At 37.5% G+C, this 14,867-nt stretch overlaps 1 protein-coding gene across 8 annotated transcripts in view; it reads right to left on the bottom strand.

The window, feature by feature from the left end:
- Window positions 1-14,867, bottom strand: part of PLEKHA5 (pleckstrin homology domain containing A5) — a 166,396-nt gene that overhangs the window by 3,030 nt on the left and 148,499 nt on the right. For 7 of the 8 annotated variants that reach the window (XM_027654879.1, XM_027654922.1, XM_027654913.1 and 4 more), the window contains 7 exons: window positions 14,421-14,538; window positions 10,649-10,764; window positions 9,159-9,368; window positions 6,454-6,612; window positions 5,124-5,245; window positions 4,183-4,328; window positions 2,904-3,008 (listed from right to left, as the gene is read on the bottom strand). In XM_027654879.1, coding sequence (XP_027510680.1) covers window positions 2,914-3,008; window positions 4,183-4,328; window positions 5,124-5,245; window positions 6,454-6,612; window positions 9,159-9,368; window positions 10,649-10,764; window positions 14,421-14,538 — 966 coding nt within the window. In that variant the 3' untranslated portion in view covers window positions 2,904-2,913. The remainder of the gene's footprint in view (window positions 1-2,903; window positions 3,009-4,182; window positions 4,329-5,123; window positions 5,246-6,453; window positions 6,613-9,158; window positions 9,369-10,648; window positions 10,765-14,420; window positions 14,539-14,867) is intronic. The other variant, XM_027654902.1, reaches the window with a different exon arrangement.

The following is a 14,867-nucleotide window of genomic DNA, read 5'->3' as shown; positions in this document are numbered from 1 at the left end:
GTGTAGAACATTACAAAGTATCTCAGGAATCAGTTGTTTCCAAAATCTGTTTTCCTAATGAACAAGAGCGATGCCAAGGTATTTCGACAGCAAGAAGCAAAACCAACCATTTTTTTTCAAATTTACACAACTTCAAATAAAAGTGTGCTTATTCTTAGAGTTTTATCCTGTAATACATGGTGATCCCCAAATGTTCTTCATATGAAACCAGCAATAATAGCAAAGATCCTAATTGCCCTAATAAATGACAGGCACAATTTGAAGAGGGATGGAGAATTACTTAGATGCTACACCATAATGGCAGCCTAGGTGTAAAGGTGTTCTGAAGTTCAAGTGCTCCACCCAGAGCTTGCTGAATTTTGGTAATTGATGATAGGACTTCTATAAATACCTTTTAACAGTTCATTACTGAAAATGTTTCTGAGCTTTGAATAGTGCTGTTATAAAATGTCATTATCCCTCCATTGTGCAGAGAAAACGTCGTGCTTAAAATCTAACAGTGTTGGTGATAAACATACAGATTTGTCTCTGCAAAGCAAGGACTGTGAAATAGAAAGCAGCCTTGTGTTAACTGGTTTCTCCTTAGTCCTACAATATCCTGTGCCACCAATTTCCTATGCCAAATTCCCCTGGTATCGGGCCAAGAGTATCGTTTTACTAATTGACTGTAAAAGCCAAATATAAGTATTACCTCTTTATTCTCTGAAATCTACTACGCATTTTCCAGATGCTGCCTGAAAAATTTGGCTGCGTGTGAACAGGGCTGATCCCACAGCTTTGAAGTTGCCTTTGCCACACAGGACTCCTTTGCATCTGAGAGACACCGAGTTCCTGCAGAGTTCCTGCACGTTAAAAGACCTGCGAGGTCTCTCAGCAAAGTACGAAGCCCTTGGAATACTGGAACCAGAGCCCCAGGAGGTGAGGGGCAGTAAACACTGCAGGCAAGCACTGTGCTTCATACATCTATGTATGCTAAGCCCAGCTCATGGCATGGATTTGGTTTGGAACTCCTAGGAAACAATCAACAGAGGCATCATATGCAGCAGTGTGGAATGTATACGCACACAGTTGAAAGCTTTTCCCAACTCAAATCAAGTACTAAGCAGCCACAAAGGATGCATTTGAAGTTCTGGAATGCTTTCTTCACCACGGACAGGCATGTGTAAGCAGAGTGTTAGTTTTACAAGTGCCATCCCAGATGTACCATTTTGCCATAATAATTAAGGCCTCTTTGCAGAACTGTCCTTGACACAGAAATGCTGCAGTGCTGGCCACGGGGACACACCTTGCTGAGGGTGCCAAGGCTTGGGCAGTAAGTTACAAGGCAGATCACTAAATGAGGGCTTTGCTTTCACTAATCTCATATTTAGCATAAATCCTGAAGAAAATGGATTTGCTGATCTGATCATCTGAGCTGATGACAAGAACTGAAAGTAACTCAATGCAATTGGTGACAAATTTCTGGTTGCTTCCCCTTTCAAGACAGGCGTGCTGTGGCCACGGACAGAATCCAGCAGTGCAGTTTCATTTTCAACAATGACCCAAAACTGAGTTGCTGGGGGAATGTTTGCCCTATTTAAAAAGGAGATTCATGATAAATGTGTGTATATTCATATAGTGAAACTGAAATGCATTAACACAAATCAGCATTTCCACGGAAAAAGTCCCACTTGTCTTTTTTAAATAGATCTGTAAAGAAAAATTGAATAACAGTACAAAGGTTCAAGCTAAATCTAACCATGACAGACCACACCCATCAGGAAGGCAGCAAGTGTCAGGACTGAATGGGAAGATGGCATTTTCCACTCTCTCAAAAGGAAAAAAAGATTAAAATAATTTTCCTTTTTTTTTTTTTTTTTGGAAGAGTATAAAATTTCCTGTTCTTAGTTCATATAATAAAGGTGCCTGGGATGACTAATAAGTCTAATATTGTTAAGATGAAAGTTTGGCAATGGAGATTGGGAGGGTAAATTAAGAATATGCATTTTCAGATCTCCTGACGTTAAATGACTGAAAATGTCTCAGTTTTAAAACTTTCTTGATTTTAAAGCTTTTTTTAAGTTACATTAGCTAAGGCATTTGACATTGCCATTGAAACAAAGCTCATTCTTTTAGTAGGAAGCTTATTTAAACAGGTACTTCCTGACAACAAAGAAATGTGGATTGATTTAAAGGCTGGTAAAGTGCTGAGGCATTCACACTGGTATCCTACTAATTTCGTTAAACCCTTGTATAAACAAACACACATACTTGTATTTTCATTGCCATTCATTAAGCAGGTAACACTACAGGTAGGAACATGCAAATCTAGCCCAACTCATGCATTCTAACTTGACTCCTAGAAGCAATCACCCACTGTGACAAGGGCTTCCTCTACAGAAAGAAAAAAAAAAAAAGTTTTATAATTGTTATGTTTCTTCCATCCCCGTTTTTTTCCTTCTGCTTGTCACGTCTCAGTCACCCCTGTCTTAAGCTACAACCTGTCCAGGCTGTTAGACCATTCCCTGCAGCACTGAGAGCTCAAGCTGTAGTTGCCTATTACCAGGACCGAAGCATCAAGATTCATTTGCACCTCTGCATTGATGCTCATACCTTAACTATCTGCTTCGGCACAGCTCAGGTCTCTCATGTAACTCAAAGGGCCATTATCTTGCCAGTTGTGGAGAACTCAGCTTGATAAACCAATTAGCCCTTTCTCTTTGTACTTGGAGAGAGAATACACTCCTTGCAAGCAAATCAAGACACGAATTTGTTTGTTTTCTGGTTAGTTTATATTCAACATCGCAGGTACCTTTGTCTTGCTGAGTATTGCCTGCAGATGTTTCTCAAGAAAATAACCAGAGTACATGTACTTAGAAAAATATTAGGAACAGGAGGGGTGGGGAAAAAAAAAAAGGACGTACTTCTCTGTAACTATACACACATGAAATGTGATCCTTCTGTGAGCTGTGTCTGTGTAGATGGAGCTGGTGACAATGAAGATTCTGGTGAAGAAGGCATACTTTTCACTGCGAGTCATACAGCAAAAGAAATAAATACAAAAAATACCAGTTACAGAAGCCATAACAAATACAAGCTTGAAAATCGCCATTTCAAGCTGTTGTAAACATAAGCAGGAACTTAGTACAGAAGCTACACAAGTAAAGACTTAAAATCTGATCAGCACAAAAAGCACAACATCAGGGGAGAGAACAGTTGTTCTCAAGAAAGCTAATTTATCAGACTTAAAAATAACTAGTAGAACAAACACACGAATGCTGATGTGTTATTTATGTTGCAAAGAGAGAGAGAGGGGAAAAAAAAAAAGGTAAAATTTAAGTAATTGGGATACTTTCCCAAACCCACCTTTACATCCCAACTCAGATTAACTAAGCTGTTTTATTCTGCTGAGCACTACAAAATGTACACACGAGTTCTGGTTTTGATTATCAAGTCACAGAAAGGATTGCTGACTGTACTACAAAGGTCCAGATCACCTCTTATATCCATAAATTGAACCATTTGGTTTATTTAACCATTCCCATCAGCAAATAATCCTAATAGTGTCTTAAATTCTATCTTCTTCCTGCTTCCTCCCCTATTCACTCCTATCTTTTTCCCCCTCTTTGAATACATATTACTTTATTCCAGCCTTCTCTTCTTGCAAAGTAGTACACCACCAGTCATTGTACCAGTGTTTTCTGTTTCTTCATCTTTTACTCCTCAAAATGCAACCAAACTGGGGTCTTTCACTTGTTAGTTCAAAGTCTGCTAGATATACTGGAAACTCTTGAGGATTCCACAGTCTTGGGCATATCTGAGGCCACTCAGTAGCAAGGAGTAATGGTAAAAAAATCTATGCATATCCAGATCGAGATGCTGTTCTACAAGATGAATAAGGAAGTGTTTGTTCCAACCAACAACAACAGTATGACTTAATTTCTGGCAACAGTTATTTAAATCCCTAAAATTAAATCCAACTGTAAAATCTACATTAAAACCTCAGAAAAATGGAATTTCTGTAGCTGTCCAGTGGGAAACTATTCTTCTCTACATTATAAAACTCTACACTTGACATGTAGACTAGCTCAGCACTTTCAATTCACAAGGGTTTCAGAGCATCAAAAGACATAACCAAAATGAAATAAAGTTTTACATATGTACTGTGTAAGCTGTGCTTCAGTCCAAACTCTTTTTCCATACCTGCTGTTGCCTGATTTCCTTTTGAAGACTGTGCTGCTAATTCAAATGAAGACATAATCCCTTCTTGATCTCGAACACTAACTACTTCACTTTCTTCTGAGCTGGTTTTGGGTTTGTGGTTTGTAACTGTGGTCACACTCTGCAAGCTGGTTAAAAAAAGCACAGCGTTTAGAACTCGCTCCAACTTAATTTCAGGTGTTAACCACTAAGTACAGGAGTTATCATTTAATTTTCTCCCGTTAGCAGGAAAAAGTTGCAACTTGCAAGTCCGCGTAGTATAAATCAAGCACACATTTTGAAACCCTTCTACTTCGTGTAGTTACACTCAAAAAAAAAAAGGCACTCGAAATTTAATTCCTTTCCTTACATCCTCCTGCAGTTTCCTACTGCTGAAGGGTTCTGTGAGAAAGTTATGTCCTAATGTAAGAACACATTTAGGACCTGCAGTGCAACTCACACAGAAGTTATGGATCCTTAGAGAGAAATATCTAAGATGTAATATCCCTCTAATTCTGCAATGCTTCAAAATACTGAAGTAAAAATTAAAGCAGGAGATGCAAAATAAGTTGTTTAGTTTGCTCCTCAATACCAGCGGTAAAGAGCTTGCTATGGAAGCCCTGGTTGAAGTGTTCATAGTTAACTGATACAAAGCCTGAACTGATATTATGAAATACATAACAAGGCCAAACAAGGATTATGAACATATTCCGTTTATCATTGGGGCAATACTTGAAAATAAACACTGTTTCACCCACCAACTCATCACCTCTTACTGACCCCCTGCAGCAGTTAAGCTTCTCACCAGATTTCCCTATATGTAAACCACTCAGAAACATATAAATCTACCTTTTCAGTATTTATGGCAGTTGCCTGGTCCATTCAGCTAATAAATAAAATGTGCAAGTTTAAAATAGCCTCTGCACATCTTGTTTTATTTTTACCTTATATCACCATCATGTGTTTCTTCCAATTTATTTTTCTTTTCTGCTTTCTCTTCATTACTCACTTCTTTCGAGTCAGATGCAACATGTGCATCTGATAAAACATCATCAGTGTTTGACAGCTATAAAAAAAATTGAAATCATGAAACAAAAAGCTGTAACACACACTAAGTGGCAGATAAGAAATACAGTACCAGGAAACAGTTTTATTAACAGACAAATTTTGCCATCATGTATACTTAGTAACTCAGAATTACATAACTTAAGAAATTTTTATCAATCCCACTCAGGTTAATAGAGTTATCCTGAAACTTATACCATAGCCAACGGGCAGGGCTTGACTAAATAACTTCCAGAACTCATCTGAACTCTTTGGATTGCAGCCTGCCTATTTTTCATGCTATCCATCTATTTACAGTGCCAACAGAGATTCCAGATACTGGAATATATTGCTGATAAAGCTGAATGCTGCCCTTAAAGGTCTGATTAGATATAGCCAATATAAGTGTATGACATAATTTTCCTTTAAAAGATTTACATGCTTAACAAAGGAACAGACTCTCAACAGAAAGTGGTTTTGAAGAATAACAACAGAAGTTAGTTATTTGATTTTTTACCATTCTCCATCAGAGATGTGTTTATAAAAACTAAATAAAAAATAGGAAAACAAAAGGAAAAATGAGTGAGGAAAAGGAAAAGCAAAGGATGATTGAGGAATACAGGTACAGATGAAGAAAAAAACCTGTACACAATATTTTAAAAAATATTAAACTATAAGCAGGATGTGATTATGCAAAAACAACTCCAGTAATCTATTTCTCACAATCAGCCTGGTTTTGCTGAGTGTTCAGGGCACTATAGCACCAGAAACACCAAGGTAATTCACTGCCAAGTGAGTTTGAAACTATTTCAAGACAGAAATCAAATCAGTGGCCAAACAGCAGAAAGTACAGTTATTGCCTACTTCCATGTGTAAATTGTTGTGTCACCTTTATTCTGCTTTCTGTAAACTATTTGATGCTCTACAGCCAACCAAACAAAAATTCAGGTGCATTAAATGATTGTGAAAAACTAGGACAGTCTAAACAATGAACAGAAATCAACCATTATTATTTAAAAGCCATACACAAGAGAACTCAATGTCTCAGCTGCAGGCAGATCTGATAAAATCTTGTGATTCTCTATAGAATACTGTGTATACAGAAAGAAATCTTTATTTTCCAAGCAGAAGGAACTGGCTCAATTTCCCACACTCTGCTGTCTGTGGCTAAAAATATTTTTCTACCGCAAGACAGGGTGATGAACAGTTCAGTAAGGGACAGTTCAGTACCTCTTTAGTAAAACCTGAATTATGTTCTTGTTCTCCATCGTGCTTTAGTTGCGCTGTTTCTTCTCCAGGACTTCCATTATTTTGTTTCAAATTATTTTCTCTACTGGTGCTCTCTAATTCCTTCATGTTACTATATACAGTATCATCCTTTTTTCGATTCTGTGGAACAAAATTGATATATAGACGTATTCTTACAAAAATTGTCACTGTCTCAGTTCTGAGTCTGGTGGTGTGCTCTGACTGCGTTAAAATAAAATACTTAAAAAACCTTATGTGCACCACATTGCAATTAGGAAAATGGAAACTGTTAAGGACTTAGAATTTTCTCATTTTTGTACCATTTAAACCAGTTCAGCCTAACACTCTATTGTCTGTAAGACTATTGTACTTCCTGTGCCCCCCCTTCATCTCCAGCATTTCAATGTCACCTTTATCTTCTGAAATTTTATTCATATTTAGCTCAGTTACACACAAGCTTAGTAGCATTCTTACTTGCATTCATAACCACTGTTCTTTTTATAAAACAGCTTTTCTTGGCTAAAAAAAAGGAAAAGGATAAAAATCTGCTTTCAGCACAAAATTCACGGTGCACCTGTGTGCACTTTCTCCAATTATCTTGGGTATCCTCCAAGCCTATTCTGTGAACTGATTTAATAAAGGACAACATAGCATTTGATAATGGTAGAGGATATTACTTATTCCTTAAAAAAAATCCATTGCACAGAGAAGTTGATATAAAAATTTTGTGGAAGGATGGTAGAGGTGGCTTAAGATTGTGAACTGTGAACATTATCTTGTCAGAGTAGCAAACTGAACTGAAGTGAGGTTCATCTTATCAAAGAACTGGGGCCGAGAAAAATGGGAGCCATAAAAGCAGTAAATCTTGAGGCTGAATTCCTGTGATTTAACACATGCACACTATTAAGAGGAAACCATGTAAGTCAGTCCATAAATCAATCTCTTTACTCTCCTAAATTAAAATCTGCATCCTTATCATATGCTGTTCCCAATAACAATTGTGAAGCAACTTCCTTTTGTATTATGGTAATCACTTAAAAATTACACAGCAGGCCATTTATAAAATCCATTTTTTCCTCCAATTCTTAAATAACCAAACCACAGACGAAAAGACTTCCAGCAGTTAATGCCGTTGCACCGTTTTTCTAAAAATCAATAGACACAGAAACTATGCTTTTAAAAATAAAAACTATTACTACAGCGTAATACCTCATCTTAGGGCTTTTTGCCAAATAGCATCGTGGAAGAATTAAAGCTGTGGTAGAAGAAGTGATTTTGTAGCTAAATATTCAATTCAGACATCTTCTCACGTATTCTGTAAAGTTCTTATCATCCACAGAGCCCTGATTTCACACAGAAGGCTGAAGGACATGCTGACATGAACAATATTCTTTTGAGTTCTGGCACAGAGGATTTGGCCCCTTCCCCCTCTGTGCTGGCTACCCACGTATGACAGACGTGACTGCAGCTTCCTCACCCTGAGGTAGGAAATGATACCACAGGAGAGCAGTTAAGCTTGAACACCTCTGTAAAAACTACCAAAGCAGAGGTTTGTTTTGCACGTCCTCTTCTCGAGAAAGGCAGTGTTAATCACAGAAGTATTTCTAGGAACTCCTTTCATATATAGCATTCATGATGTCAGCCCAGATACTGAGTGTCTTCTGAGGATCCAATGTTCTTGAAGGAAAAGGAACTTTTGTGTAGCTCTGAAGGCAGCTTAGCATGCTCAGAGGGGAAAAAAACCCACCACCCAATCTAAAACTTATTCGGAAATATGTGACTGTTTAACACTGCAATGCATTTAATCTGGTTTTGGAAAATCGAATGTTTAAATGCCTACAAAACAAAAAAGAAAGCATTTCCCTACCAGTGTAAAAAAACCCCCAAAACATAAAAAACCTCAAATCAATAAACAGTGTGGTCTGAAGAAAAAAATATGCCAGAAGATTAAAACCTCAAATAAACAAAAAAACCCCAACCCCATTAAGCTATTGAAAAAGAAAACTATTTCTCAGCAGTTAAAAAGTAGTAGGCTGCCAAAGATCCACTATCCTGAATCTGGATTTAGTTGGGCTTTTGCTTTTTGTTTGTTTGTTAGGGATTTTAATTCAGATAAATATTCAGGATAGTATTTCCTGGTTAATGCCAAGCACCCATAGCTTCCTTCTCTCTCCCTACCCTTTACCTTTGAATAAACTGTTAAGTAAAAGAAGCGAGTTTAAGAATGAGTGAAAACAAAAGTTCAAGTTCTATTTTTATGTATAATTTATGAGCTCAAAAACCACAGCAAAAGAGCACCAGTTAGAAGCCATGACCATAAATATACATTCCTACCTAAAAATGTTACAGATGTTTGAATATATTACTTTCAACATCAACTGAACCATTATTCTCCTTGATACTGCTTTTAGTCACGAACCTTGAAATGTCACGTTGTTTGCTAAATTTAAAAAAGAAAAAAACTGACAAAACCCTGTTACCAAATATCACAATGTATGTAGATTTCAACTATTTATTTTCCAAAAAGAGAAAGAAGTGACTTCTGTGATTAGGTGTAAGCATGAAGATTGTGCTCTGCCTTTCTCTTGGGTCTGGCAGAGCACTGTGACTCTATACGAGCAGTCTCAAATAGACACCTCTGGTTTTTAACTGGACACATTAAAGCTTTTGATCAACAGGGGACCCACCTGTGCCAATCTGAATGGATTGTCTCTGACACACGACAAACTCTGTGAAGGAGACTGGTCTGAAACGCCAATAATATTGAGTCCTTTCCTCTTTTCTCTCAGGCAAGCTTGCTGGTGTCTTTTTATTCTTTCCATCTGTTCCTCCACAGTCATTCGAGGCCGTGAGCTTTCTGCAAGACACAGCTGCTCCACTGCACTTCTTGGTCTTTCCTTAAATGGAAGAATATGTATATATGTGATTTAAAAAAACACAGAAGAGATCTTCTAACTTCAGAAGAGATCACGTAATGATTTATTAAAAAGCAGAAAAATAGGGAGCAAATAAAGACCTCCTGTGTATGTGAAAAAAAGTACAAGAACCAATTATTATTAAATGAACACCAAATTTGAAAATAAAAGGAAGGAATTATTTGCTTTTTTAACTAATAACATTGCCATCATCAATGATAAACATTAAGAGAATGGGTAGATGCTCTCTCAAAGCCATCCTCTCGAGCTAAAACAATTTACCAGACATTATACAACTGGCAAACACGAGTTATTTGACTGAGACAGAAACATAATTGAAATTTAATGATCCAGGACATTTATACCAGTTGATCTAATAGTGATTTCTGCCTTTTTATTTCAAGAAAAACTACAGCTGGGCATCATTTAACAGCAAGTGCAGGCTGAAACTAAGTGAATTTATCAGCACTTAAAAATCTGTAATTCTAAGCATTATATTTTTCCCAAAATAGCAACCATCACTTTACCTACTTTCTTCTTGAAATTCACTGATTTACAGGCAGATCTACACTTTGTATGACAAATAAAAATCGACTTCGGGCTAATCAGCTGCATTCAGTACGTTCAGAGTAACTGATTTCACTGATGAAAACTGAGAAGTTCTTTCTCCAGTTAACATCCTGTGAGGCTTTTTTTCTCTCCTCTCCCCTTCTTCCTACAACTTCTCCTCTTCTATCTGTGCTGCAACTACAACAAGTTTTTCCTTTTACCACATATAAATGTCTGTCTTTAGCCCAGAGACTACAGAACTCTCTAATCTGAAATTTCAGGCCTATTACCTGCACGCTGTTTACTGTATCCTTGTTTTCTGCCGCTTTAGGTGTTTCCCAAATCACTTTAGTAATGAAATAAATAAAAGTCAGTATGAAACTGCCCCAGAAGCCAAATACAAGTCCTTCAAAGTTTTAATCTAAGATCTTTCAACTCATGTCTCAACTTCAGCAGCTTAGTGGATTTATCATTATCCTTTAATTGTTGCCAAGTCTGAGTGTCTTCATGCAGTTTAACCTACACAAGATTTATAATATTATCATCCTTTCTACAGATGTCTCCATTTATTTAGTATATGATGCTTTAATAACAGTGTTTTTTTTGGCTAAGAAAATTTAAAAGATAACTTCAGCTTTTGGAGTAACTACAGAATTTAAACTTGGAAAGGTCGCATCACTGTCCATCAATGCTGGAAAGTAATTTTAAAGTACCGTTCTTAGATCTATCTTCTTGTTCTTCCTCAAAGTGACATAGGATGCTATTGTTGAAGACTCTGGTGTTGGTGATTTGGTTCTGGGTGGTACAACTCCCACAGGAAAATGTGAGCCTGCAAAACAGTAAAGCAAAATATACTAAGTGTTGTGCAAAACACTGCTGAAACTGTTGATTTGTTTTCTAGGAAATACATGTTGGGAACTCTTCCTCAAAAGACAGCAAGGATCTTAATGCCTCAACTATGTGTGTTTTAAGGAAAAACAGCCCCTGGCCTGAGGTTGCACGAATGGAACAAAACATGGGGAACAACTGCATGTGGTACAAGAGACTGCTGGTCATAAAAATAACAGTGAGAAAGAGATAAATATTAGACAGCCCTCTGTGCAACTTCACAGATGGCTCAGGGAGAATTCCAGGGAAGATGGCCGAGCTTCCCAGCTCATGGACAGCCACACTGGGACTTTTTATGGAGCAGAGTTTGCAAGGCCAGCAAGATGCCCAGGTAACTCTACCAGTGCTGTCACTTAAGGCCAGGCTTACAAGATTGCAAAGCATCCAAATACAGAATTTAGTCAAAAGTGGGACCAAAGACAAAAGGTAATTATGTGTGGGTTGCTTACCTGGGAAGAAAGAAAGGCTGTGAAAGGGAGGGGGCAAGGCGGTTGAGAAAGAACAGGCATGGAATAAGGGAGAGGAATAAAAAAGGGGTCAGCTTTGCATAAGGGGAATAAAAGGGTGCTTGTCATGGTGCTTGCATGGTCAAGGCCCATGCTTTAGCACTGCATAGTGTCCTATCTTCTTATTAGATTTTATTCTGTGAAGTATTTTCCATTTTCTATGTGGGTATGCTTTCCCTTCCACATATGAGACATGCCAGGGATCTTCAAGCCAGGTGAGCTTGTGAGTAGGAGACAGCTACAGAAGATCAGAGGTCTGGGAGCCAAAAATGGGAAAGACTCTGGTTCTGGGGGCGGGCACTCTTATGTCTGGACCCACCAGCAGGGTGAAGCTTTTGTCTGTGAGATCCTAAAAAACCTAAGGCCAGAGTAGATGGCAAGCAGAACACACGGTGTGGGAGCCAGCTACCCAAGAGACTCAGGTCTAGGATGATGTGGAAACTGGAGAGGCCAGAGGTACCAAGAGTTAAATGAAGATGCCATAAGTCCAGCAGCTCCTGGGTGGGCTCACTTGTGTGTGTGCACACACGTGCTCATGTCTGTATGTGCATGAGATCAGCTGGTGAGCTCTGAGCATGGTCAGCTGGTGAGACAGAACTGTGTTCTGTGTCCTGATGCCTGCTGCATTCAGCTTCTCCTAACCATCTTCACCATTAGTTTTGCTACCTAGAGAAGCCCTGTCAAAATGTAATTAGGCTGGTGGAAAACTGAAGTACGTTAAAACTTACAAAATATACAGGTTTAATTAAGTAACTCTTCCTTTTTGCTTCTTTATACATGCAGGAAATAAAAATATGAAAAATATTGTTTCCTTGATGATTTTGCCTGAAAAACTAGGTATGACTTCTTTAACGATCAAATTATTTCTACTTGCTTTTCCTGAGGTTTCACAGATTTTAGAGGATATATTGATTCAGTGAAGGCTCATCTCTTTCTCCAAACTGTTTGATAGGCCTACAAAATATTCTGGAGGTATCTGAATGCCCTTGAGTGAAATCCATCACTCAAAACAAAAACTGCAAAGCAACACTTTGGGTCTCCTTTAGACATAAAAAGGATAAAACATAGCAGAAGTTAATTTTCTTTTTGTGTCATGTTTATGTACTACACAGGCCATAAATACTTCTCTGGTCTCAGACAGATGTAAGGATTACTTTACATAGTCCCATTAAGACATTTTTCCTTATTTGCTGATGTTTGAAAAGAGAGGGAAGACTGACATGAGAATTGTTTAGTACAGCAATGTGCACAATGAGCTAGAACAACATTTTTAAATTTCCTCTGAAATGTATTAGTTTTTAGAACCACTCTCAAAAAGCAACTACATCATTTAGGTACGACTTCTTAAAACAGCAAGAAAGAAAAAATGCAGAAGATGGGTTGCCTTTGAGTTTGTTTCCTTTTCAGTTTAAAAACTGCTAAGATAGAAAGGCATAAAAATGTTTGTTGAAACAGCATATAGCTGTAAAGGCATATACACTCTAAAAACAGACAAACAATCAGAAATGGTTAGATTTTTTTCCTACTGCAAGTGGACTGTTATTGTGAGTAAATGCCCAGAACAAGAAATATCTGTTAGAAAATTCATATGCTCAAGTGTGTGCACTGAATGATAAAACACAGATAAGATAAAGAACAGAATGAAGTGAGTTTAAGAATATAGAAAGCCTCTCACTGCAGCTATTCTGTCCCCCACCCCTAAATATTATTTATATTAGAGGAATTTGTATTATTGCTTTCCCTGCCTGTTTTTCTACAAATGGACATAATAACATTATTTCTGTCTTTAAGATAGAAAGCAGATTGAGGTGTTCAAAAAGTATTGGGTTTCTTCACATGGTCAGTGTAGGCTTTGTTATTTTATCTTGATCATTACTTTATCTCCTGTCATAAATTACTATGAGTAATGTGGTACATCACAGGACAATAAAACCTAGGCACGTTTTTAGAAAGGCAAGCTCCTTAATTTAAGTGGTTGATGATTAGCAAATCTCAGGCTAAACCTTGCATTTTTTTCCACCAAGTTAATAGAAATTTAATATTTATCTTAATGTTATATCTCAGCAAACACCACAGTGAATCTGAACTGACTAATTGTCTGGTAAGTGCAAGCTTAAATTATGTCATAGGGCCACTCACATTGTTTATACCCAAACTATGCTAACCTTAGTTTTAGAAGCCTCCATTTACCATTCTTATGAAAACAATATCCTTGTATGATCATAACTCTTGGTAAAATTCTGGTACCATTGCACCAGCCTGCTCTGTTAACACTGAATCAAACTACCAAAACAAGAGGCAGTGATCCTGCTGGCACTGGAAACATCAATCCTTACAGTAAGAAACCCCCTAAATTTAGTTACTTTCTCTCAAACTTCTTAATATGGTTTTTGGGAGGTGCTAAAGCTGAGCATTTTCCCGAAGTCACCTTTAACAAACTATTCTGTGTGTTTTAACAAACAGAATTGAGAAGCACTTCCTGGTAAAAGACTCTACCAAGCAATTAGTAGCTTTTATGGAAGCTAGATGAAGAGAAGAATCCAAAGCATTTAGCAATTGCAAAGACCTTTATTGTCTGTACACTCCAAGGTCATGATCATTATTCCTATTATATCAGAGGACAGAAGGCAATTCAACAATTACAAGATTAAAAAAAAAGAAAAAGACATTGTTTCCCTGCCTTATGAGAGCCTGAAAATTCTGTGGTGCTGCCTTTTTGGACGTTCCAGCGACATAACATCGGGAGCTTGATTCAAAAACTGAGTAATTGTTCAAGGGCAAGAACATAAAATGGGTAATTGTTCAAGGGAATGGTGTGTGGGGAATGTGAGTGATGTGATTAGACATGGTGTCAATAAGGATTTCAGGGTTGTTGGTGAGTGTAATGTTTGATTTTTCTGCGGTGTAATTGACTGAAATCTTTCTCGTCATATAATTAAATCATTATTTTATTGTGGAACCTGTTTCATCAAACTGGCAAACGGACAGGCTGCAAAGATCCAAACCATGATGCAGCTTCTGTAACACAGTTAAGCTCTGTATTCCTTGTGAAAAAACTGAAAGGTTGTAAACACCGCACCCGGGGACAAACCTTTAGCAGTAGATTCTGATTCTGACATTTGTTCTGTTTTTTCTTCACCATTAGACTCATCTACTTCTGCTACTGTAGTTAACTCCGGTTCGCTCTTATAAAGCCTATAATCAGGACCCTGAGGAACATCAAGTTATGAGGTAAATAAACAGGCATTTTTGTACAAGCATTCATGTCTTAAGACTCAAACCAGTTGTTCTGTGGTGACTCTGCTCTCACTTTAAGACAGTGTTCCATTGTTCAAGTGACATATTACAGAAGTATTTCTTTGTCATCAATTTGAGTAACATTTGCAGACATTCAGAAATCACAAGAAAAAACTGCCATAAGAATGCAGAGTTGTGAGGTTTTTTAATGATCTTCCTGAAATAAACTGAGCTTCAAAAACCGAGCCCACGGGTTTTTTTAAGAACTAGTGAGGAGAAGAATCTAATTTTCCGAAATGTA

The sequence above is a fragment of the Corapipo altera genome, unplaced genomic scaffold, assembly GCF_003945725.1.
Source record: "Corapipo altera isolate COAL_440 unplaced genomic scaffold, ASM394572v1 1, whole genome shotgun sequence".
In the NCBI taxonomy this organism is placed as follows: domain Eukaryota; kingdom Metazoa; phylum Chordata; class Aves; order Passeriformes; family Pipridae; genus Corapipo; species Corapipo altera.
The sequence above is the reverse complement of the archived record's forward strand: the minus strand, read 5'-3'. Positions and strand labels throughout refer to the sequence as shown.